Source organism: Choristoneura fumiferana, chromosome 16 (genome assembly GCF_025370935.1).
Source record: "Choristoneura fumiferana chromosome 16, NRCan_CFum_1, whole genome shotgun sequence".
Lineage (NCBI taxonomy): Eukaryota > Metazoa > Arthropoda > Insecta > Lepidoptera > Tortricidae > Choristoneura > Choristoneura fumiferana.
Window position 1 is genome coordinate 13,439,718 of NC_133487.1, and position 26,508 is coordinate 13,466,225.

The following is a 26,508-nucleotide window of genomic DNA, read 5'->3' on the forward strand; positions in this document are numbered from 1 at the left end:
ACATTTATTGACCTTGCTTTATACAGGTTGTATACGGGGGGGGGGGGGGCGTGGATCAAACGAAGACCAAAGTTAGGGGACCTCAGGAGCTACCGAATCGACCCCCATGTATTTTCATTTGTTTCAGTTATGAGCATTTTAGTGAAAATTTCAGAAATGGCGTATAATTTCTTAGTAGTAGCTAAACTATTCGATCTAACAAATAACAATTCCATTTTAACTCGTGTCATCATACATTTTACAACTAAAAATAAAACTCAATAATTTGAGTAATTTTTAATTTTTCATAAATTTTCAGGCGATTTTTTTTTTATCATTTTTTTTTGCAAATTACTTTAAAAACTAACTTAGCTTATGAAGATTTTAACCAATAAAATTTTCTTAGATAGTCCCTAGCCATCACTAAAAATAATATGGAAAGGGCGCTAGTAGTAAAAAACACTTTTTAAATCGCTACTTAAATGTAACTTTAAATAAGCATCGACTAATGCATCAAATTAAATTATTTTCTATGAAAAAACCTTAATGTTAATCGAAATTAAAATATAACAATTAAAATGATCTAAATGTTCGCAAGTTAAAAATGATGAATTGATGATGTGAAGAATGGTGAATTGGAAGACCCGCTCTCACTACTTCCGAAAAAGAAATTCACGGTCGCACTAATAAATTATACCTGAAATCTGATATTTCTGAAATTTTCACTAAAACTCTGAAACAAAAGAAAATCGCTGAACATACATGGGGGTCAATTCGGTAGCTCCTGAGGTCATCTACCTTTGGTCTTCGTTTGATCCACCCGGCCCAGCCCCGTTTACAGCCTGTATAGTTTTACAGTAAATGTAAATAATACACAAACAGTTCCCTGTATAAAAAGAGCTGAGGGCTGTTGGTTGAGTACATCAAGTGTTACAAAAGAATGTGACGTCTCTCGAATACTCTCGATGAGAGCGAAACATAGATGTCGCTTGTGCATCTGCTTAAGTAGCAACCTGAGATATATGTGTGCATAGGAGAAATTCGTGTCTAAACTCCTGTCCAGCGGTGGTGTAGGGGTTATAGCACGCAGCACGGATTTCTGAGGACCTGGGTTCGATTCCCAGCGCTGATCTCTTTTTTGGTTTTTCTGTGCATCCATGTCTGTTTGTATTTTCGATACATCAAGTGTGTCCAAAAAACACAAAAAATAAGCTGCTGTCAACGCAAATAAATTAAAATTTAATTTGATCACAACTCAAAATTCTTGGGCAGTACATTTTGAAATATTATTATGTCACTGTTGAATCAAAGTTCCATTTTAACGCTCCCCACACGCTCCCTTTATTTTGGATTATCACTATCAAATTAAAGCAAAGAATATAATCTTAAATAGCAACAACTTTTGACGTCGTCAATAAGTTATTTACTAATTTCTTAATTTATTTTATTACTGTTATTTCCATAACCGGCTTCCCACCTATTTCGTGGCGCTCCATCGCTATACCTAGTCACAGAATATATAATAGTACTAACGTATAAATAACCTAGTGCCATCTACGAAGACGTGTGATTTGATTTTCTGATTTTGTCAAATTGTGTTGATAAAGAAAAGAACCACGCCACGGCACGGCACGCATTGTTATACATACACATACTGGCTGGCGGCAGGCGTGTCATCGTGCAAACAAATTGGTGCGTTCCAATTCGAATCACATGCATTGCAATTTATTAATTTTCCAGAAAGTATTTTAAGATTATTTTTCACGATTGCTTTTTATTAAAAGACGGATGTTATAAGTTTAACCTTTATATCAATATGTTTTTCTGTGGCAGCCTAGTTTGTAAATGGATGTACGAATTTTGAAGCAATTATTCTTAGATGAATGATTGGACCAATCATTCATCTAAGGAATTATTGTTTGAAGCTGATTTGATCAATCGTGTGAAATCGTCAAAATAGTCTTCTCCAAGGTTATGCAGCTTCCTTTTGAGCTGCTGACAGAAGCTCAGGTAATATTACATCTTAGAAATTAATAAATTTTGCTTGGTGTTAAAGCATCCCCGTCCCGTATATTAGATATTTAGAGGTCCAAGCCTTCGCTTGACCCACCTTGAGATTACGGTCGGTTTTTTGCCAAGTTGTGCCTTACAAGCTCCCTATATAACCTAATTCCGCATCTAAATTGGCAGCACTATCGTTACGTCATCACAGACCAATGAGCGCCGGCTAGCTGCTTGGCTTGTCCAGTACGCTTTGACTTTTTTGCAAAGAAAGCGAATTATGCTGAAACTAAGCTCCACAAATAGCTACAAATTAGTAAGGTCTTTTCAGAACCTACAAAATCTTTATTTCTGGTCTTCCTCCTTCAGCCAGATATAATCAACACTAAGTTTTATTAAACATATCTATGCAAACAGCGTGCCTCCTCACTTGTATTGCCCGCGAAGTGCTTCGACCATGGCCATTGCCCGAACTCGCACCCAGTTATCTTGCTGAAACTGGAATAATGTTATCTGATACGACGGATCGATTCGATCGACCCGACGGCTCATCTGACCGCCCTTTGCTTAGCCCGCCCGACGGATACCTCAACTGAGTAGATTTATCAATGAAAAGCACCTTTCCAGTCTGAGCACCAAATCGCTGGAAACAAAATTCCAGCTATGCCATAGAATCAGAAATTTGTGCTGTAACGGGATTCCTGTCACCATTATCCTTAAAATAGAAAGCAGACAGCACCTTCAGGCCAATATTCAACCTAAAAGACTTCAACAAATTTTAAGGCCTAAGGTTTTTGATGTTAAGTTTGGCCTAGCAACAGCAGTACAAACCTTTGAGTGTACTAAGAAACGACGGAATCCGAGTGGTTGTATACCTCGTCGATTTTCTCTTAGCGGGGCAAAATCCAATGCTCCTGACGGCATGTGAAATACTGAAACATCTCGGGTAGATGCTGAACAAAGAAAAGACCAGTCAAACACCATCTCAAAAACAAGAACATCTCGGGATAATATGGGACACGCAGGCAAACACAAAAAGTATAAGCGAAAAGAAAAACTCGCTAGCAAGAAAACAGCTATTAGAAACTGTAACGGAAAGAAAGTTAACCTGACTGGAAGCAAAACTTCTGCTAAGACGCCTCACTTCCGCATAGTTTGTTGTGCCTCTTGGACGTCTACACTTTCACTACCTCCAAAAAGACAACAACAAAATGAAAAATAACAGGAAGTATAACCTCTCTACGCAGACGATAGCCGACTGGTCGTGGTGGCTCACACATCTATTCGACAAATCTCAGATCTTCCCAAAACCAACGACATCATTCATTACCACAGAAGCTTAAAAAAACTGTCATTTGATTACGATCGCGAGCACCAGTCGTGACAATAAAGCCTCAAGTCATCCGTCCATCTCTTTGGTTTAAAAGCCTTGCACAAAATAATTTTTAACAAAAAAATTAAACTATCGAAAAACCCGAAAAGCAAAAAATAATAAACCTTTTTCTCCTTTCTCTCCTATTTAACCTCAATCAGTTGAGTGATAGAAGCCCATTAGGTATACAGGGTGTAACATTCAGATCGGTCAGTATGGGAAAGTCTGAAACTAAGTATAAGACATACCTACGATAAGCTGTTGTTAGGAACCATGTCATCAATTTTAATGACAATAAAAACTGTTTATAGATTTAAAAAAAAACCTTTTGCTCAGTTTGAGAATCGAACCGGGTTGTTTTGAATAATAAGACTTAAATTATTTCTATTTGGATATCGATAGTGTACATCATAAGCAATAAATGTTACTATGAAACATGATATCTAGAAGGAATAAAATGCATTTTAGTTCATATTCTTTAATAAAGTAAGTTTTATTTTTCAAATCGTTCGGGTTCGGTTTCCGAGCTGAGTTCAAGTTTCACTTAAATGTTTAAATGGAGTTTTTCTTGTTACTAAAATCGATGACATGGTTCCTAACAACAGATCTTCGTATGTCTTATAGTTTCAGACTTTCCCATACTGACCGTTCTGACCGTGTATAGCTCCACTCCTGATGGTTGTACTGCGTAATCGACTTCAAACTAGTATCTAGATTAAGATTAAATAGCAGAGAGAGGAGAAAAAGGTTTATAATTTTTGCTTTTCGGTTTTTACGGCGGTTTAATTTTTTTGTTAATAAGTTCTATCTTATACTTTTTTTCCCACCTTTAATTTAATGAATATATATATATATATAGTTTTATATATATTATATTAATTAAGTATTTTTTCCAAATTTACATAATACCAACTTCAAGGTTTACCCTATCCAAATATAACCTAACCAACAAAAAGTTGGAAAACCCCTGACTTTGTCACAACTTAAAGTTTAATATCTTAAAAACGGCTAAACCGATCATCGCTAGAAAACCTGATTTCCAAAAAAAAAACGCTTTCAAATCGGTCCACTGGTTTATGAGCTACGGTGCCACAGACCGACACACATAGCGCTCAAACTTATAACACCCCACTTTTTGCGTCGGGGGTTAAAATAGAGATTTATCAAAATGCGGACTACTGTAAAAAGTTATGCCTGGACATACATTACAATCAGTGACTGAACAACCAATATCCCTGGTTTTCCTACTCTTAGGGTAGGATTTTTTCCAAATTTATATGGGACAACCCTCGGGGTATACGCTTTCCAATAAAAAAATAATTATCAAAATCGGACTACTCTGTAAAAGGTTATGCGTGGTCATACCCGTTATATATTATATATCCGTTTTTATCCCTTCGGGGGAAAATAATCATATTTTTATTTTTTGCATCAAATCTAACTAAACCAGTGTTATAAAAAAAATCAAGGGTGAAAAAAGCAGTTTAAAAAACATGAAAAAACAGTTTTTGTCTAGTCAATATTATTTTCTAAATGGTATTCTTTAAAATGTAGTCTTGTGTAAATCGCTTCTACTCTCGATTCTGAACAATTTTCAGGTTTTCATTTATTTAATTAACACTGTATATAAATCAGTTTTTTATAGGTACCGTTCTTTATGGAAGCCGGTTAAGACCCCACACTGTGTACGTTTTTCTTATAAAATCAGGGCTCTGCGAACACTAGATATGTAGATAAGTACGATTGTTTTTTTAAAGTAAAACTTCTATGTTTTGACATGCTTAATAAATCCTATGGGACCCTTGGTGCACCAGTCCAACTCGCACTTGTTGATTCTTTTTATTTTATTTGTCGCCATTCCATGTGGCCACATCTCTTTTTAACATGACGATGCGCTGGCAGGCAGACTATTCTAAAAAAGATTTTATTTATTAATGAGGGTTACCGTTTTCGCGCTCACCAGTTGGCGCCAGTGTAGACAAAGGTCCTGCCTGAAGTTCAGTGGATAGTTTGTTATTACGGGCGTGAAAATAAAATTTACATTTAAATCATATTTAATTTACCTCAAAACCGTACCATAAAAATATCGAGCATGCCACAGTGTTGCGTAGGTCCCGTTGTATTCGGAAAAAAGGGAGGACAAAATTGTCTCAAAACAGACATTCATTGCCCCGTAACGCATATTTGCCATAATAATTAATTTCAGGTATTGCAAAATATTCACAAAATTATTCTAATTATAAATAAACCCGCCTAGTTCACCCAAAAACAGTGACATTTGACAATGACATTTCGGAGACCTCTTGCCAAACTAGCGCCTCTAGCGGCGAATTCATACGCGATAGCCCTCAAAAGCTTATCTTAATAAATAAAATAAAAATGTACTGTCATTTGTTTGTACTATTATTTATTCTGTGCTGGCTGTCTGTCTGTACTGTCATGATGAATTGGAACGCAGCCTTGAAGGGGTCAAAGTTTGCTATCATAAAACGCGATAATAGGCAGAGGGTTCCTGTTTTGTAAGACCAAATTACGTCTTTATGTAATTGAGTTAAAGTTAAAAGTCACACTGTAAGGACTCTATCTACTGAGATAAATTTGTGTAAATGTTTTTAAATAATTACGGCCGATAAGTTATTTTATTCACAAACCAAACCAGCCAGTTGCTTGTCACATTCTTGTTTTGTTGCATAAATTTCTTTTTCTAAAGAATAATAATGCTTTTCCTTAAAGGAAGTAGTTTGATCAGCATCAAAATGTGTACGTCGCGAAAGGTTCGTGTTAACTTGAATATTTTTGTGTGTCAGACGATCAGTCAGTCGTGCATGAGCTGCCTGGCATACTGGATAGTCGGTGGAGTTAAATTTTATCGTTGTTCAACTATTTACGTCAAAGGTGCTTTAGTAGTTTTGTAATAGATACTTTTTTTAACAAACTTGTTTTGTTTCGAGTTTAAACATTTTTTTTGTTTCAGTTTCTCAAAGCGATGGCAGCGTACTCTACGAAAGTATCCCTTAACGAAGTGGTAATAGTATCAGCAGTAAGAACTCCAATTGGGTCCTTCAGAGGCAGTCTAGCCAGTCTGTCAGCACCAGAGCTCGGTGCTGTCGCCGTCAAATCAGCGATAGAAAGAGCCGGCATTCCTAAGGAGGAAGTAAAAGAGGTAATTAAATTCACCTACTTTTCACCCATCACATAACAGTTAATCAAATTCTTCAAGCATTTTACTGTTACTTGACACACAAGAGGTTTATTATAGGTATGCAATTCAGATTGATTATATTGGAACAATTAATAATACAATATCAGATAATTTTGTTATCTTTAAGATAATATTATAGATTTTAGTATTTATTGCAGGCAATTAAAAATCCAACCACCAGGATAATCTGTTATATTTTTAGCAGTAAATATTTATGTGTACTGAGATTTAACCTTCCTTTTAACCTTTTTATTTATTTCTTTTTAGGTCTATATTGGAAATGTTTGCTCTGCAAATCTGGGGCAGGCTCCTGCAAGACAGGCTGTCATCTTTGCTGGTCTACCTAAAAGCACAATTTGCACAACTGTCAATAAAGTATGTTCATCAGGTATGAAATCAATTATGTTAGCAGCACAAGGCCTACAGACTGGGGCCCAGGATGTTATTCTGGCTGGAGGAATGGAATCTATGTCCAATGTACCTTTTTACTTGAAGAGAGGAGAAACTTCATATGGTGGCATGCAGCTGGTTGATGGAATTGTCTTTGATGGACTCACTGATGTGTACAACAAATTCCACATGGGAAACTGTGCAGAAAATACTGCTAAGAACCTGAACATCTCCAGGCAAGATCAAGATGATTATGCCATCTCAAGTTATAAGAGAAGTGCGGCAGCATATGAATCAAAAGTTTTTGCTGATGAGCTGGTTCCCGTACCTGTGCCACAAAAAAGGGGTGCTCCACCAATAATATTTGCAGAAGATGAAGAATACAAAAGAGTCAACTTTGAAAAGTTTAACAAATTGGCAACAGTTTTTCAAAAAGAGAATGGTACAGTCACAGCTGGTAATGCATCCACACTGAATGATGGTGCAGCTGCCTTAGTTCTGATGACCAGAGAAGCTGCAGACAGGTTGAAAGTTACACCCATTGCCCGTGTTGTTGGATTTGCTGATGGTGAATGTGATCCAATTGATTTCCCTATTGCACCTGCTGTGGCTATCCCAAAATTACTGGAGAAAACTGGTGTTAAGAAAGATGATGTAGCCCTTTGGGAAATTAATGAGGCATTTAGTGTAGTCGCTGTTGCTAATAAGAAAATACTGGACTTAGACCCAGCTAAGATCAATGTTCATGGAGGAGCTGTGAGTCTTGGTCACCCCATTGGAATGTCTGGTGCACGTATTGTAGTCCATTTGTGCCACACTCTTAAAAAAGGAGAAAAGGGTGTGGCTTCTATCTGCAATGGTGGTGGTGGAGCATCATCCATTATGATTGAAAAATTGTAAGTTCCATTCATTGTTTTGTGATTTTGTATTCATTTGTGACACTTTATATAAGATTGAAAAGTATTCACTTTGTGCCTTTTATGAAATATTTTTGCTAGTACTCTAAAAGAGAAAAAGCTACAGTTATTTACATTCTAAAAGTGTAAGTTAAATAATTAATAATTATGTAGCTGTAAGTCAAAATTGATTCCAACTTGATTTTATGTGTAAATAATAATGTATGTAATTGGTCCTTTTGTCAGACAATTGTTTATTATTGAGTATCAATGTTATTAAATCCTTTATTTGCTGTTCAAATTGTTTTTGTCTTATTTTAAATTTGTTCTTGAGATTTTGTAATTCTTTACAGATCTCAAGACACAGACGGACCTCCCATCATTACTTTCTATACAAAAGACCCATGCCCCTTATGTGATATAGTTATGGAAGAGTTAGAACCATATAAAAACAAAGTGATAATTCAAAAAGTTGATATTACGCAACAGGGAAATGTAAGGTGGCTCAGGCTATACAGACATGACATCCCGGTCTTATTTCTCAATGGTCAATTTCTATGTATGCACAGATTGAACAAGCCTCTACTTGAAAGAAGATTACAAATTATTGAAGAACAATTAGTTTCTAAGAAATAATTTCATTGAGATTAATGTTGATAGCCTTGTTTTGGCATTTCATTGCTGTTTGTGTGAGTCAATTGTGATAAAAAAAACTGCCATGACTTTTCCATATCCAGATTAACAATTGTGTAGGTAAAATTGACATTTTCAATTCGCAAATAGGTGTGCACGAAAGTTTACATGATTATTTCATTAGATTTACATTTAAAAAATAACTTTTTGTGTTCCTCATGAAAGTCTTATCATGATCATGAGCAAGCAATTAAAACTTATAATTTATCATATTTCCAGTCACGAGCTAATGGCTGGCATGTGAATAAGTATATGTAACATTTGCTGTATAATTGGATATGCTTGAATAAACGTGAAAAAAATTCGTAGCATATGTGTGTACATAACTCTATCTACAGACATTTAAAATTACTTGCATGTGTAGAGATAGGTAGACTATTTTCTTTTTACGGGCTTTGCTCTGTTACTTATTGCGACTCGATTCCTGGGATCAACATAGATTAAACAAGCCTACACATTTCTCAAAGGACCGGCGACGCATCCGTAACTCAGCTTAATTATGATATGGATGTGCATGGGGCGGCGGTGATTGCTTTCATGGGCGTAGCCACGGTGGGGCTCTGACCTGTAGAGTACCAGCCAAATAAGTGGTCTATCAATTTTTGAACAAGTTCCTATTAAATGAATATTTTATGTCGCTAAAGTCAAACTTTCAAGTTGACAAACACGTCTATTAGTACATTATGACATGCAAACGATTGTCAATTTTAGGGTGGTAGACCACATATTTTGCTGATGGTACCTAACCAAACCCAAAAAAATAAATTATCTAGGTACTAACTACAAGCTTGCTAGTTACATATTAATTTTAGACTGCTGCCCCACCCTGAGCCCATGGCTGGCTACGCCCATGATTGCTTTCCATCAGACCCGCCTACTGGTTTGCCCCTACCATATAAAAAAGGTAATACAGTAAAGCAGTGGTACTCTACATCCAAAGGTCCATACCTATATGAAGGAACTTATGTATTAGTTTTTGTTTGCGTTTTCCCACAAAAACTACGCGATTTTCCGGAATATAATAGTAGCCTATGTGATTAGAAGTACATAATCCTACTCGTTAGTGTGTATGAATGAACGTTACGTATGGGAGTTAGATTTTGGCACTGGAATATCTTATAATTTGGATTGACACATAGGCTATGTTCATACACACTAACGAGAAGAATTATGTACTTCTAATAATTTTTAAGTGTTATAATTATAAATACCTACCAAAGCATGACTCGAACAAAACATTATTGAATACCTGTTTCAAAATGATGTTATCATTTATCATCATGCAGCTGTGTACATTTAGACAGAATTTTTTGTGCTTCAAAATAGTTAGGTAATTTTAATAATTATTGTGTATGAGCACAAGTAACACAACTGAAAATGTTCATCGCAGTTTAAGGTGCGGAAAGCACAAGACCGGTCTGAGTGGAGAGCCTTGGTGGAGGCCTAATGTCCAGCAGTGGACGTCTTTCGGCTGACATGATGATGATGATGATTTTAAGGTGATAATGACAGTAAAATTTTGGTTACCGCCTCTCTGAATGTTGCACATCTAAGTACCTGAAGCTAGATACTTCAGGTACGCAGCATTCACATATAATTTTAATTAAATGTATGGTTCGGTATCAAAACAACTACTTTTTCGGAGTTTCGATTCAGACTGCAACACGGCTACATTGTATAAAGACCAATTCGCAGAAAGTCCAAAATAGTGATGAAATGACAAGAAATCCCAATGGCCACAAAAAATTCTCGAGGACTACATAAGTAGGTAGGTACCCTAGGTACCTATCTGCAACTGAAACTGCAAGATCGCAAAATGACTGGTTATCATAAAGTAAATAACCATTAAATGGGCCACATAAAAAACCGGCCAAGAGCGTGACGGACACGCCCAAAATAGGGTTCCGTAGCCATTACGAAAAAAATAAGTAATATTTTTCTAAGGATTTAATACGGAATCTTCCAAGTTTAGGTATATTTTATACCTTAGGCTGCTATTTACTCTTAGGGGCTATTTCACCAGCCATTGATTAGTGTTAACTGGTAGTTAGGTGTGATGCCGTCTCTATTTGTTTTGTTCGAATAGACGGAGACGGCATCACATTTAACCGTCGGTTAACGCTAATCAATGGATGGTGAAACAGCCCCTTAAACTACTAATAATTCTCAAGCAAACTTAACCGTTATAGTTTTCCTTGTAAGTTTGATATACTTACTACCATCCTGATTTTTTTCAAATTTTTCCACCCACTGGTTTAGATTTTAGAGGGGGGAGGGGGACGCTCGATTTTAATGAAAATTTGCACTTTAAAGTTGAATATTTCGCAAACAAATCACTGAATCGAAAAATCGTCTTAGCAAACACCTAATGGTTAAAAGACCTATCCAACGATACCCCACACTACAGGGTTGGATGAGAAAAAAAAATCACCCCCACTATACGCCTATGGGAGGTACCCTAAGATTTTTTATTTTTATTTTTTTATTGTACCATTTTGTCGGCATTATCATCATCCCAGCCTATAAACGTCCCACTGCAGGGCACAGGCCTCCCCTCAGCATTTGTCGGCATAGATTACATATAATATCCGTGCAAAATTACAGCTTTCTAGCAATGATAGTCCCTAAACAAAGCCGCGGACGGACAGACAGACAGACAGACAGACATGGCGAAACTATAAGGGTTCCGTTTTTGCCATTTTGACTCCGAAACCCTAAAAACGTTATGGTAACATAAACCGACTAGATTTTCCACTCAAAATACCGTTAGCGAAGATTCGCCATCATATAAATACTTTCTGTGTAGGTATTGTATTATTTTTATTATTGCTATATAGTAGTATAGTACATTTAGGTACAGTCAAGGTCGTAAGTACATACATTACATTATAAAGACTACAAAAATATCAATACACCTTTATGCTGCTAACCAAAAGTTAACTAGATATTTATGACCTAGACTAGTAGGTACTACTGTGCCTGTATTCCCAAATGGGGTAGGTAGAGCACACGAAACGTTACGTTACGTTCGTAATAACCGAACCAACAAAAAGTTGGACAAGTTGGAAAACCCCCGACTTTGCCACTTCAAAGTTCAATATCTCAAAAACGGCTGAACCAATTTTGATGAAACATGTCTAAGAACCATCGCTAGAAAATCTGCTTTCAAATAAAAAGAACTTCATTCAAATCGGTCCACCCACTTAAGAGCTACGGTGCCACAGACAGACAGACAGACACACACACAGACACACATAGCGGTCAAACTTATAACACCCCTCTTTTTGCGTCGGGGGCAATTTAAATAGTAGCGTGAAAATATTTCTACATGAAACCGCTGCCACAGAAAGAGATGGTAAGTACATATGTGGTAGATGGTAAGCACATATTATGTGGGGGGAGGCTCCAATAGAGAGATATCTCTAAAGGCATAATACACACAACATTGTTACGTATATTGTGCTCCAGGCAGGTGTAATGCCTGGGGACCGAAGCCGAGGGACGAGCGTGTCGGTAGTTGTAAGTATATACGCGTCCGAGTTGTGAAACTATTCGATAGCGCGATGTAGAACACGGTTGGAGTTTCTATATGTGCTCACTAGATGGCACTAGTAAGTCGCTACAAGTATCAAAATGATGGAATTTTATGTTTTGTCTGATTCCATAAACGTGAAGCAAATAAAGAGCCCCGTGATTCAATATGCTTATATGCTACAGAAATTGTTCCTCAATTTGCCAAATCGTTGAGTCGTTTCTGCGCTGAAGTTCTACGATGAAAAGAATACCTAGCCTTTTGAAGTAGATATATAGGTACTAACAGGTGGGTTGGGAGTTCTGAGTAGTTCTGGCCACTGCGAGCGACCCTCAACATCAGTCATATTGTAGTTCTGACTACAATAAAGTTGATCTTTATATTTTGCAAACGGATCTTAGAGCTCAGGCTAGCTGCTTTTCATTTGTAATTTGCATTGATTTGCATGAAGATTTGATGAAGATCCTTTTGTTTAAACTTCGCGCCCGCTTTCGAATTGATTGACTTTGACTTTTGACTTGCGTTTAATTAAGGTTTAATTACACGTTTCAAACAAATACGAGTTACAAAAATGAGCAGAATAATGTTGTTCTAACCTGATTAGTACAACAACAGAAAAATGTTAAGTAATAAAAATACACTTTTTACTCTTCAGAACACAAGTTTACATTATAGTGCCCATAGCCCCATGCCCCATATGTAAAATAAGCACACTATTCTAACTTCGTTTAGATTTAAGACAACTTACAATTTTGTAATACGTATTTAGTTGCCTTCACGGGTTGCCTTGCATCCCCTTTTTTATTTTTTGCGTTAATTGGAATAAACTTAGATTTAGTTTAGCAAGTAGCAATACTAACTGCCTGCCGTACCTAATCGTATTTTTTAAATCCAGTAACATTGCACGAAACTGTCATCGCATGGTTGTCATGCGAGATTATTTTGGATAATTCGTGGAGTTTTTATAATTTCTTTTTAATTATGTGACCTCGTAATCACTTTAAAACGTGATCCGATCCGGGTGTTGTGGCTACGTTGGTTCTAATTCATCGTTTTTATACAATTCGTCCTATTCCCCTGATAATTAGCACGATGGACAACCCAGCGATACAAACATTAGAGACGGCGGCCCAAATGCTGATGGTACGACTTAAATTAAAATGGAATAGCTTTAGGTTTTATTAAAAAAATATTTAAGTCTTCTATTTAGGAAACATTGATTCACGACAGATCTGCTGAGCGCTAAAAGGTTTTTAGAAAAGGAAGAACAACATAATGTTCGCCTTTTCAGATCCCTCCCTGAAAGCTTTGTTTTCACAAAGGCCCTAAAATGAACATCGTTGTATTATACGTAAAGTTTTTGTTTTAAGAAGATCAACCCATATAAACTTTAATTTTTATTACTAAGTATAAAATTGTAGTGTAAATTTTCGTCTTTTTGAATTGTAGTTTTATGATTTTTTCTCTGATAAGTAAAACAGAATTGTAGGAAAATATTGAAGAATTCTTTTACAAACTGTGGATTATACTACAAGCTTTTTCTAGATTAAATTTTGATGTGGATGTTGACAAAATATTTTACTCGTAGGCACCGCCGACAATGGTGACATCAGAGCAACGCCACCAAGCAGAGAGTGTATTCCTGGAATTTCGGAGCACCAAAAACCCGTACCAGTTATGTCAAGAAATACTTGAAAAATCTAGAGTTGATTATGTGCTATTTGAAGCAGCTGGTTTGTTAAAAACAGCATTGATCCGGGAATGGACATTGCTTTCTGAAAATGATATTTCATCACTTCGGGAATATTTACTCAATTATCTCCTGAGACAAGAAACTCCAACTTTCTTGAGAGAAAAGCTATTGCAGGTATGCTCTTTTGTCTCTTCTCAAGGCAGAGCCTAATTGACTCCATGGGTTTACTGTTTTATATGAAATATTGCAAATATTTACAAGATATTATTATTATTATGCATTTTGAAATTTTGCTGCCTGCTGGTTTAGTAAGGCCAGTATATTCGAAACACACATAATAGTCTACTAACAATTAGGTAAAAATTTGTAATAAAGCATAATATTCTACATTTCTTTTCAGACAATAGCAATAATAATCAAGAGAGGCAGCATAGATGATGGAGGGCGAGAAAGAAAAGCCTTGTTGGCTGAATTGGAGAAGATTATTCTTAGCTCACCCATCAGTCAACAAAAGTTAGCATGTTCATTGATTTTAGCCATCATGCAAGAGTATGCCATTACAGTCAAGTCTGCTGATGTGGGCTTGATATGGGAGGTGCACTTCCGACTAAAGAAGTTGTTTGAAGCTTTGGATCTGAAGAGGATATTCAGATTTACTGTCAGTGTGCTAGAGCAGATAGTCCGTTCTGGACATCGCCCTGAAGGCGAGCAGGCAATGTTGACAAAACAACTCTTGACTATTGTTGAAACAGTATTATGCTGGGGGCAAGTTTCGCCACTGTTGCCTGCACTCACTGAAAACAAGCGTTTGATACGTGAATTTGAGGCTATTTATGAAACCGATTCAGCTCCAGCATTGCGATTGAGCTTAAATTGGCGAGACACAATTCTGCAACCTGAGCTAATTGCATTATTCTTTGAAATTCACATGTATGTCCGGACCAACCCTGAATTAGCTAGTCCATCGTTAACTTGTCTTGTACAGCTAGCCAGAGTAAGCGGTGTTGTCGTGTCTGCCACCAATTTAAAGCAGCAATATTTAGAAAATTATGTGAATAGTTTTTTAAATATGATGGCAAACATTCAGCCGGTAGAACGAGAGATGCTGGGTATTTCTGATATTTACAGAAGATTGATCCAGTTCTATTCACCTAGTATGATAGCAGCACAACCACCAGCATTGCTACAGAATTTGACCACACTGACTTGTCATTGTATTAGAGGAGCTGTTGTAGAAGAAGGGGTGAGTGTTTTGTTTTACCCAACTGCCCAGAGAGGGTTATTTATTAATTAGCGTCTTATAAACTGTAAAGTAAAGCTGTATGTACTGTAGTTTCTGACACTCGCGATGGCGATGTGATCGCGATATGATCGCCGCAATAGACCCTCAGGTATCACTATAATTTTTTACATGTTTTGACAAGGGTAATTAGCTGGAAAAGGATTAAGTAATAATTCTAAATTGTAGTTTATGCAAAATATGTTAATACTTACAATTAACACCTTTTTCAGGTTAATGATGATACAGTGTGGAGGGAATCCCTTAACAAATTTCTTCACACTTGGAGTTCCATAGTTCATGACAAGGATGGTTATTCTAACGAGACATTGGTTAATCCGTGTATAGAGATTTTTAACACCTACCTGCAGTGTCGTTTGGCTCCTCCAGATGGGACTAGGTAATTTATTTTAATATAAGTCTACTTAACCACAAACTGCTTTTGTCATATAAACCAACTGACCATGTATTAATAGGCTAGAGTCCTAAAAATATGGAATTTAAACAAAAAAATATGGACATGTACCTATTCAGTTAAAGACCCGTGTGATGTCACACCTGCTTACACTTTTTACTAAGGATTACGGGTCCCCGCTCCCGAACTTTGATGCGCTTCATCTTTTTCATTTTTGCTTGATTGACAAAAGATAAAATAAATGTCCATTATTTTCTGATAATCTAACAAAATTTTGTAATAAGAATTTATAAATAACTAACTAAACTATAAACTATAACCTAATCAAATTGTTACAGAGGCGTGGAAAGCAGCGACGGTTGCAATGACGATATCAAAGACGACATAGAGGAGGACGAGCGTAAACTTCACAGCGACGTTCTGTTGACTATTGGCGCTATTGCCCGGAAAGCGCCCGCACACTGTTGCCATGTGCTCTTCGAGCTGCTTCGAGACAGGAGTAAGAGGTAAACACTCTCAATTGCTCTCTAGAAAAAACCAGAATTGAATAGTTAATAGGATAGTTACTAATTTGCAAACATAATCTGCACACATAGTACTACGTACAGAATAACCCGTAAAAATATAATAAATTATGTAAGCGAAAAATATTGTCAACCCTAGCTAGCTGTCATATCACAACCGGAGTTAGCATTGATTATTACACAGAGCTTTTTTGCCAGGCTTGAGGAACAGTTACAACTAATGCACATGGGTAAACTACCGGTCAGCGGCGGCGAACAGCTTGTCAGTCTGTTTGAAGATCTGCACTGGATCCTGATGATTTTAGGTAAAAAAAATATATTGTCACTACTTAATAATACGTTAATAAAATTGACCCTTGGAAGTATTTACTAATTTTCACGCTGAAATGACGAATGTCCACTGAGTAACAAGGTTGAATATGTTTATAAGCTACATTTACAGTGTTTCTTTTCCTAGGGCATTTCATTGCAATAGACTGCACGGAGGGCGAAACTGTCATGATGCCGCCAGAGATAGTGCACTTCAGTTTACTGGAAAACGGGAATGTGGACGCTTCGCTCCGATTTCTGGTTGGAGAGAGCACCAACACCGAAAATGTTGATCCTGTATTCAAGTACGTAAATTGTCAGGGTTTTTATGATATGGGACTGGGCTGGTCATGGCCATGTTTGCCGTATGCATGGAGCCACAGCGATGACCTCAATTCAACACCTGTTGGATTCTGCGGGAAGGTCATCAAAGTAGATGCAGTAACAGAGCCAAAAAACCAGCCAAGAGCGCGTGTCGGACACGCCCAAAATAGGGTTCCGTAGCCATTACGAAAAAAATTAGTAATATTTTTCTAAGGATTTCGTATTTTATACGAAATCTTCCAAGTTTAGGATATTTTATACCTTAGGCTGCTATTTACTCTTAAACTACAAATAATTCTCAAGAAAACTTAGCCGTTATAGTTTTCTTTGTAAGATTGAAGACCTATCCAACGATACCCCACACCATACGGTTGGATGAGAAAAAAAAATACCCACTGCACTATATTAATTTTTTATTGTATCATTTTGTCGGCATAGTCTACATATATATTCGTGCAAAATTACAGCTTCCTAGCATTGATAGTCCCTGAGCAAAGCCGCGGACGGACGGACAGACAGACAGACATGGCGAAACTATAAGGGTTCCGTTTTGGCCATTTTGGCTCCGGAACCCTAAAAAAGATGCTGGCATAATTTAGATGCGTATAAAATAGAGTAAAAAAGAATAATAGATAATTGATTTTCATTTTTTTGTTTCCTATTGTACAGCGCGCTGACGCGATACTATTGAACAACCGCTAAAATAACTGCCAGTGTTCTTCAAACTTAAAGTAGGCATGGAATTATGGTCCAGGTTTAATTCAAAATCCAGATCCTCGAGCCAAAATGCCTCGTTTAATACCATACTGTAATATACAATAAACAGTATGGTTTCCGCCGTAAATGCCTATCAAGATTTACTTTTGCGTAGACATCCTTGTTTTTTTTTTCGCTCTGGGTTTATACCAAGACACTAATAATAGGTTGGTGATGACTCCAAAAGATTATTAATAATAGGATGGAAATGTAAGGTCAAGTGAAACTCCATGAATTGTGATTATGGAGGAGCGTTATCTCACATTGTTATGTATATTGATTTTTAAATAACAAACGTCAAATTGTGCTGACATACAGATGTAGTACATAATGGCTTGCCATCGTATTTTATCGGAAAAGTTCGTACAGTACCTACGACTACGATTACTTGGCGTTAACACTTGACAGATGGGCGTGCCTTCTGTCAAATTTCAACTTTGAGGTCATACAAATAAAATAGTTTTTAAATAATCTGTAAACGTGGGTAGCGGTATACTAAAAATGGCTTTATTTGTATGACGTCAAAGTTGAAAATTGACTGAAGGCATGCCCATCTGTCAAGTGTTAACTCGAATTAATCAAACTGTATTTATCGTGCTCTGTCAATTAGCTTCAGTACATTAGACATTTGACACTTAATTTTTGCAGGTTGTAGGATCTTGTGTAAGGTCCGGCCGGATTGCTACCACCATGTTGCTCGCTAATCCTGCCGTGAAGCAGCAGTGCTTGCACCGTTGTGCTTCGGCGTGGAGTGTAAGACAGCCGGTGAAATTACTGGCACTTGAGGTATCCCATCTTAGGTGTGTAGGTTGGCAACGCATCTGCAATCCCCCTGGTGTTGCAGGTGTCTATGGGCAGTGGTGATCTCTTACCATCAGGAGACCCACTTGCTCGTTTGCCATCCAGTCGAATAAAAATAATAATAATAAAGTTCCATATTAACTGATATGAAAATGTCACTCATTTAATGCCGTCGTATTCCGATTGAGATCCGATTTTTCCTGATTTCCAGACTTTCGTGTAAATTTAATATCAATATCGTTATGCATGCATCGTGCATGCGAATATACGAAGCAAATTTTCGTTCGAATTTTCACTGGCGCGCGTGGATCTTATCACTATGATGGAACACGGGCAGAAAAGGGTTACTTGTTACTTTAATTTTGTAATAAAAATAATTTGATTTATTTAATTTTTTATTTCACTCTTCACTTAATTGTAGGAATTCCGGACGGTTTAAAATTACACCGCATTCCGGACAAAGACCTATATTTCCGGACGTATGGCTGTAGATAATGAAAGACACCTAACCCAGTTATAACTTCTTTTGTTTTGTTGTTTTATTTTTGTGTTGTATTTACAATAAAGTATTTACATACATTTTACATACATACATAACTTCCAGGTTATTAGGCGAAATCCTTCGCATAAGCGCGTGGGAATGCGCTGCGTTGGAGGCCGGGCTCGCGAGCGTGTTTAGTCCAGAACTCTCCGCTACCGTCTCCTGGCTTCTCAAGATATGGGCCAACTCTTATTTGATGCCGCAGGCTTCTTTGTATTCTGAGGTTAGTTGATTCATTTCATTAGGGTTCCTTACCCGAGGGGTGACAAAAGGAACCTTGTCAATTTCGCTACGCTGTCGGTCTGTCTGTCAATGTCAATGAAAATACATTATAATATTTCAATTGCCGCTGCATTAACAAATTATATTAATAAAAGCCAGCTGCCCCCCCTGGAAATTGTATGTTCTATACAATATATTATGCCCCGTTTACCTATGAAGCAGGATCCCTTGCCGGTGTTTGCCCTACACACTACATATACCTTGTGTTTCATGTAGGTGTCTTTGTGTAGTGTGTATGACAAAACAAGCGCGGGCGATCTGACTTGCCCCCCCCTAGGCCAGAAGCTGGGTACGCCCCTGACTATCAGATATAACGTAGCGCGCGAGGTACTCAAATATTTCGCAGCAGCATTACATTTTAATAAATTCTTTACACTAAGAAGGTTTTACTATAAGAACATGCAATTTGTCACAAATCGTCTGTACTTTGAAAAAATCTCGTATCTCAAATCAAATAATATCATCAAAATTGACCTTTAAAACAATGTAGCTTTAGTTCGCTCAGAAAAATCATCGGTTTTGAGGTATGAGTAGTGACGAAATGCAAGACAAAACATACCTTAAATCTGTGTAAATGTAACTTAAAATTACACTTGTAATACAATATACGAGTACACGTTACAATTTTTTGTAATACTAGAACCTACTACGAGATGGACGGGTGATCTTTTTAAAGCCACGACGGGTAGAAATATGTGTATTTTCTGTATTGATCTGTAATGTTCTGTTCAATAAAGAATTTGTATTGTATCGTGTAATGTCCCACTTCCCCCCACTACCAGATGTCCCCTATCCTGGACACGGCGTTTGGGCGCGGCTCCCGTGGCGCGCAGTGGGCGGTGCGGCGTCTCTGCGCGCGCGCCGCGACCGTGCTACGTCACTTGGCGGCGCAGCCCGCCGCCGCCGTCGCCGCCGCTTCCCTGCTCACCACGCTCGCTATGCATCACCACAAGTATGTTATAAAATAATAATAATAAATCCATTTATTGCGGGCAACTTGGCGCATACAATAAATACCTTACAGGCTAACTTACGAGTACATAGAATCAATAATATTTAAAAGTAATTAGGTGACAAAACGGCGTGACCCCGTTGAGACACCGTATCTGACGACTTGTTATAGTATAGATAGATCAAGGCTAGCCAAAAGATTTTTTAGGTGGGCAATTTTTTTTAAGTCTGCGTAACTGCGGCTACGCCTAGCCACTACTTCTAGAGATCAATCAACTTTTTCTTGATTATTCTGTCCCGTTGTCCAAGAGACAACAGTGACAGTTTCTTAAAAAAAAACTGTCATTATATATGCTACTTATGTGCTTAGGTGACAGTCCATAAGATAAAGGGCTTGTGACTACAACAAAAATGTACGCTAGATGATTTTTCACCACAGAAAACATATAAGAGTCATGGTTTTAAAGAGTTGTCCAGGGGATGTAACTATGGCAACGAGATACAAGAAAAGGTTGATCGACCCAGTTACAGTCAGCAACAAAAATATACATATGTTTAAAGTGCCAAAAATATGTATACAGGACCTTATTGCCTGAAGGTTAAGGTAAGATATTTTTTGCAATGACTGTACCTAACTAATTACTAAATCGTTTTCGCCATCAACATTAATGAATTCACCTCCAGCCTATATTTAAAAGTGACTTTTAACTCGCTCTTGTCGGTCCCTAAACGAATGCTCCTCTCATTCACTCAAAGCATTAGCTGCGAGTAGCATAAAACTAATCACAATCAAGATTATCTTTGAGAAAGGTCTAGGGATACCTATCTTCCGACTGACTCATTCAATTAGCGACGTTCTGCTTCACAGGCAGAACCCATTGGCCAGTTGCGACGAATTCCTGGGGCTTGTGGCCTGGGAAGCCGCTGGCAGTAACTTGCCAGGCGAGTTAAGGAAGGAGTTGCATAGAGCTTTCGCCGTTGCAGCGACCTATGCAGAAGGCAAGTCAAAGACCACACACATACACAAGGCGTTGTAAAATTGATCAGGAATATTTCAGCAGATGGATAAGTTAGTTTGATAGAATTCTACTGTAAAGGTATCGGAATAGATGTAGTTACCCCTAAAAGAGAGTAAACTTTTAATTACGAAATTGTTGCCATGACAAAAATATAAATCGCGAAGAAAGTGCTACACTTATTTACTATCTTCTTTTCACAGTCATTTTTTAAGTAATTTAATTTGATTGGTCTTTCACGAGAGCTTTTTACGCTATCCTGTCTTGGAATACTGTAGGCGGATGACAAACGATAAAAGAAGTGATAAATAGAATTAAAAAAAAGTACAATGGATCAATTTCAATAGGTTAATATGGTCAAAAATATGATATATCATAGGAAAATAGAAGCCTCAATTACTTTTTCTTTGTCAATCTTTACAATATATCTTTTATCCTCAGGTGAAGTGCGAAATCGCCTGATAGCTAGCACAGTGGCGTTGCAAGAGAAATTGATGAACATCATCAACATGGATTCTGACACGGAACCAGTTAGAAACATGCTGGCTGACACCCTTGATTGCTTTATAGGAGTCACTGAGGGCGTCTACGAGGTAAGCATATAGTATTTTGGGAGTGGACACAAAAGAGATCTCTCGAAGAGAGAGGGCTGAAATTTCGATGGCGTCATGTGGAAAGTGAGTGACGTCACCAGCCTAGCGTTCGTGCATCGTACCAGATATAGGAATCCACGGGGCAAAGTTTTGTGACAGGTAGTGAGTTCCTATATCGATAATCTCAATTATCGATGCTTGGTCCATATACTAGTGATCACTCCAAGTTTTGTTTGTAAAAATATGTTTTTATTAAAAGTGTAAAAATTGAACATAATAATAACGTAATTCTCTTCTTTTTTTTAAACGATTTTTGGTACTCATCTTGATTGTTTTTCTTCATTACTGTCCCATCTACTGTTGTTAAAATAAACAATCAAAATTATTTAAAATTTTCGGGGTTAAACGTCTCCGTCTTGACTGATGAATCCATTTCAGGTGGCTGAATGACAAATAAATCATTTAAAAGTGCTAAAATTCGCGAGTGTTTAGGTACCTATTTTAAAAGGCTGAAATACTTGTTTAGCTGTTAGTTTGCAACAGGCTTGAAGGGCCTAAAACCGCCCAGAAATGCTTGTTATTCCAGTGATTCTATTTATCTATTGATTTGAAATTCTGCTTGGCATTTTACCTTACATAAGTCAGACATTTACGTAAATTTTTCGAAAACAATAATTCTTCTTTTATAGGTAGGAACAATGGACGAGCAATTCTTATTGCTGATTGGCGCGTTGGATAAGATCCCGGGCATCGTGTACCGTTACCACAACTATCCTGGCGTGGTGTTGCCAGCCTTGAAGCTGTTGGCTAAGAGTGCGAAACGCATGTTGCACAGCGTTCTACCGCAGAATGTTAACAAGTAATTAATAATTCATTCATTAATTACACAAGATGACCGTAAAAGTAACAAATTTGGAGTAGAAATAAAAAATACAAAAAGACTCCAAAAAAAACAATCTTAATTATTATTACAATTAGTTTTTTTTTCTTTTAGTGTGCCATGACCTACAAGAAATCTTAATGGTTTAAATAGCAATTCAGTTAGCAAAATAATGGAGCTAAATTAACTTTGAATAGCTTTTTTTAAATTCTTATCTTTGGTGGAAATATTGGTTTTAAATTTTACTTATAAATTGTTGTTTTGATTGATTGCAGGTTCCTTGAAGTTTGTAACACCACTTTTGATGTATACTTGAGGTGGAATTCAGGCAAAATATCCAGCATTCCACAAGACGCCGAAGAAGAAGCATACGAAGTAAGCGTAGTTTCTGCAATTATCCGGATATTTTCAGCTTTTTTTCTTAAAATTCAAGGTTCTTAATACCTTATGCATTATTGTCTAACGGATTCTGAATTGCAATCTTTTTCACCACCTCTTTTTGATACACGGTGTAGGATGAGAGTAGAAAGAGATGGCGAATGCGATCGCTAGCGGTCGGACGTTAGACTTAGACAATACGGCCTCTGATTGGCATTGCGTGACCGGAATTTACATTTGGGCTTCCAAGCATCAGGTTGGTATTGTCCAGCCCGTAGTCATGTTCATTTTGATACCGTGTGTACAAGCTTTCAGTTGGTGCTCTGTCTACAGTCTCTGTGCTCATTACAGTCACCCGGCACCCGACTAGCACCGCCTCGCCTCGAGCGGTTAGTATTCTTCATATGAATTTGTATGGGCATGCGCTCACTACATCAACTCCGTAGCGTCACCGGATCGCCTCACTCGCGCGGTTGCCACGCGCGAACGGCGAGTGGACCACTCGAGGCCCGCACGCTTGGGATGCGGCGCTCTCCACCTCCCCCAAAGCCCCCCCCCCTTCACCCGTCCGCACGTGGACCACCTGTCGACAACGAGTGGACACCGAAAGTCGAGGCGGTGCTGGTCGGGTGCCGGTGGCTCAAATGAGCTGTAACCTTAAGGCTATGTACGCACTATGCGCTTAACCGCGCTATTTTAGCACGCTGTCTCTTTCTCAAGCGATACTTTAAAGAGGGACGGAGCGCTAAACCGCGCTGTTAGCAACATAGTGCGTGCTTATTTAGCCTAATTAATTGTAATAATAAGACGCTCTTTTGTTCGTCAGGACATTTGCGCGCTAATGGAGGTGATATGCAGCATAGCGCGGTGCGGCGCGGAGCGCGGCGTGGGCGACACGTGCGCGCGCGGGCTGCGGCTGCTGCTGCCGCTGGTCACGCCGCCGCTGCTGGCGCTGCCCGCGCTCGCGCACCAGGCCTACCGCACGCTGCGGGAGCTGCACGCCGCCGGACAGGTCACAAACAAACAAATAGTACATTGTTGTAGAGGCTAGAAAGTAAGCAATAGATGAACGAGTTAGTTAGAAGGCCAACCCGAAGGTTTACTGGTGGAAGGTGTACTGGGTTTAAGTTATCTATGGTATGGCCACATTTTCGAGCTGTGTCGTGAAGACACATTGATTGTGCGTGGCCAGACTCGAAATTGTAGCGGGAAGTCGCATGGAGACCCCCTGCTCCTCCGTCACCTAGCCTGCTATCAAAGCCAGGGATAGAAGAGCACGCTGGAGACTGAGGGCTGCGTGTGTGTGAGAGTTTAAATTATGGGGGGACCGTTGGAGGGGGTTTACATAATCTCCATGCTTGAAGCTTGACGATTGCAGTATAGTGTTGATATTGCACTCAGAAGACGCTGCTGCCCGTCTTTTAGTCGCCTTCATGGACACCCAAAACGGGGCAATATATGGGGGGAGCTATTCTTGTCCGGACACCCCACGAACGGAGTCCCAGTCTATTATATTTCACATTTAATTGCTTATGGAGAGATAATATTTTAAGTGTTGTTTCAATGAAACTCTTTCTATTGTATTCCAGCTCACAATTCTACCCATAGAGGACTTCAACATGGTCATAGCGGCGTTGCGCGTGGGCCTCACAGCAGTTTCGTGTGACGTCTCAACCTTATGCTGCGACACCATCGTCGGTCTCTCCAACAAGGCCCGAACGCTAGGCGACGACAATCCCTACTCACTTTCTCTTTTAACATTAGCAGAACTACTCCTGATGTTAATTATAAAAATGGAAATACCTCCAGATTCTATACCCACCGCCGGGGCAGCTATTTACGCTTTAACTTGCGTCAAACCAGCCTTGTTAGAAGGCTTAGCGCGACAGCTGATTGAAGCATACGCGGTCAACGACCCCGCAAATGTCCCGAGACTCGAGGAAGCCTTTGGGGTTTTAACAAATGGGGTACTGTTCGACGGGTCTAGGCCACACAAACTACGCTTCCAAGACAATTTCGATAAATTCCTCGCGAGTGTACACGGCTTCCTTATCGTAAAATAACTGTGTCTGGCAATGTTTCCGATGGATATAGTTTGCAATCAAAAATATTTGATTTGTTAAAGCTCTCTTACTTTGATCTAAAAGCGAAGAGAGTTCTATACGATGGCGGGTCAGTCGAAACGTATTCAGCTATATTATATATTGCAATAGTTGAATATGTTGCCAGCTAATTGATACACCATCATTTTGTAGATAAGGAGAAAACTAAGTTGATGAAAGATTGTGACTAAAGGAGACTTATTGTAATAAAGTAAGTATGTGTAAGATAGCGCTTTTATCGCTACTCAAATGTCTGATTTATAATTATAGTGTTATATGGATTGGCGTCCCCGATAACTTCGGCTGTGCAAAATCAAAGTAAGCAGAACACTATTGTGTTGTAGCTAGCGATATTAAAATTAAATTTAGTGCCATTAACAACCAGTCCCAAGACAGTCATATTAACACCCATGCATAATAACTACGGTTTAGTTCAAAAAGGTACATATTGTTAGCTAGTTCTTAAAAAATGTGAAACAGAATTTCTGTGGAAAAACAGAACTTTTCGAAATGTATAGCTAATCACTAGTTAAAATGTTCGAACTTTTTGAACTCCATCCATTAATTCAAAGTATTAATACATTAAGGAACTGTTTCATCACTGTTAAGGTTTATGTGACATTTCTGTGTATAGGAGCTGTGATCACGTGATGCCGTCTCTGTTTAATCGAACAAAGGTTTCATAGAAATGATTTTTTTGGTAAAAATTTCATTTTTAGTACAACCTTGTCCTGCTGACCGTACTTTTTGTCGACTTTATTTGCATTGTCACCCAAATTACATACGCATACCAAATTTTCAGTTGATGCCATTAACCATTGAAGAGTCCCGTCCTGCGGAGACGATCCTGGCTGGCCTACCAGGATGTCACTAACAGATTATTGTTATGTCACCAGATTTACATAAGTATGCCAAATTTCAAGTCAATCGGACCACTGGAAGTGGGTCAAGTTTACCTTCCAAGATTTGATCCAAACAAACAAAAAAATAAAAAAAAAATAAACAGGGAAAGTTAGAGAAAAGCTTGTAAAAATGAACTAACTCAAAAAGAAAACCACAAAGAAAACGAAAAAAGCATAAAATAAAATGTGTAGATTTATTAAGAAAAGCATTTAATTCGCTACCACAGAAAGGCAAATCCAAATATATTTCTGTGTACGTTATTTGCTGACCTGTTACCCAAATCGCCATAGGTGTCCCTACAATATTTGAAGAACTCCCTCGATGTTTCTTATCATCCATCAGATATTAAACGTATGACTATGGGATCAGCTGAGAAGTACCTACACTCTTCTAAACAAAAATAATTTATTAAATCACTCCAGCCGTCTTCGAGAAATTGGGGAACACAAATAAAAATAAATCCGACCAATCGACAACCTCCTCCTTTTTTTGAAGCCGTCTTGAACAGACGGACGGCATCATAGATATCTGTTACTAGATTACAGCAGCTTGACAGAGAATGGTAAAACAGGCGTTTAATATATCAATTATCATAAAAAGCACGACAAACAAAGAGTAGAAACGATATCAAGGCGCCACTTTTTTTGCAATTGTCACATTTTTGAAATAAAGAGCTTGAATATGGCAACAATTTTG

General features: G+C 38.1%; 2 protein-coding genes across 4 annotated transcripts; both read left to right on the forward strand.

Annotated features, from left to right (window-relative positions):
* The first annotated feature begins 5,825 nt into the window (after nucleotides 1-5,825).
* On the forward strand, nucleotides 5,826-8,844 carry Acat1 (Acetyl-CoA acetyltransferase 1). Of its 3 annotated transcripts, none has more exons than XM_074098985.1 (4): nucleotides 5,826-6,126; nucleotides 6,327-6,515; nucleotides 6,822-7,840; nucleotides 8,194-8,844. In XM_074098985.1, exons 1-4 carry the CDS (start codon nucleotides 6,070-6,072, stop codon nucleotides 8,474-8,476), a joined length of 1,548 nt encoding a protein of 515 aa, XP_073955086.1. In that variant the 5' UTR covers nucleotides 5,826-6,069; the 3' UTR covers nucleotides 8,477-8,844. The 3 variants fall into 3 exon arrangements, with proteins under 3 accessions (XP_073955086.1, XP_073955089.1, XP_073955088.1); XM_074098987.1 differs by lacking the exon at nucleotides 5,826-6,126 and adding an exon at nucleotides 6,160-6,247; XM_074098988.1 differs by lacking the exon at nucleotides 8,194-8,844 and having other exon boundaries at nucleotides 5,831-6,126; nucleotides 6,822-8,141.
* A 4,120-nt stretch (nucleotides 8,845-12,964) lies between these two features.
* On the forward strand, nucleotides 12,965-26,508 carry LOC141436623 (exportin-4-like). Its single transcript, XM_074099619.1, has 15 exons — nucleotides 12,965-13,208; nucleotides 13,654-13,932; nucleotides 14,159-15,001; nucleotides 15,271-15,437; nucleotides 15,791-15,958; nucleotides 16,175-16,281; nucleotides 16,434-16,590; nucleotides 18,771-18,930; nucleotides 19,772-19,941; nucleotides 20,809-20,939; nucleotides 21,398-21,549; nucleotides 22,239-22,408; nucleotides 22,705-22,804; nucleotides 23,634-23,819; nucleotides 24,397-26,508. The coding sequence occupies exons 1-15, from the start codon at nucleotides 13,158-13,160 to the stop codon at nucleotides 24,868-24,870; spliced, it is 3,315 nt and encodes a 1,104-aa protein (XP_073955720.1). The 5' UTR covers nucleotides 12,965-13,157; the 3' UTR covers nucleotides 24,871-26,508.

What these genes read in the sequence shown, in the direction of transcription:
- Acat1 (XM_074098985.1), top strand. Translation starts at nt 6,070, where the DNA reads ATGCTTTTCCTTAAAGGAAGTAGTTTGATCAGCATCAAAATGTGTACG. An exon ending in AAATGTGTACGTCGCGAAAG is followed by an intron (nt 6,127 to 6,326) that starts GTTCGTGTTAAC and finishes TTTTTGTTTCAG; the next exon opens with TTTCTCAAAGCGATGGCAGC. An exon ending in CTAAGGAGGAAGTAAAAGAG is followed by an intron (nt 6,516 to 6,821) that starts GTAATTAAATTC and finishes ATTTCTTTTTAG; the next exon opens with GTCTATATTGGAAATGTTTG.
- LOC141436623 (XM_074099619.1), top strand. Translation starts at nt 13,158, where the DNA reads ATGGACAACCCAGCGATACAAACATTAGAGACGGCGGCCCAAATGCTG. An exon ending in CTCGCTATGCATCACCACAA is followed by an intron (nt 19,942 to 20,808) that starts GTATGTTATAAA and finishes TCTGCTTCACAG; the next exon opens with GCAGAACCCATTGGCCAGTT. An exon ending in AGCTGCACGCCGCCGGACAG is followed by an intron (nt 23,820 to 24,396) that starts GTCACAAACAAA and finishes ATTGTATTCCAG; the next exon opens with CTCACAATTCTACCCATAGA.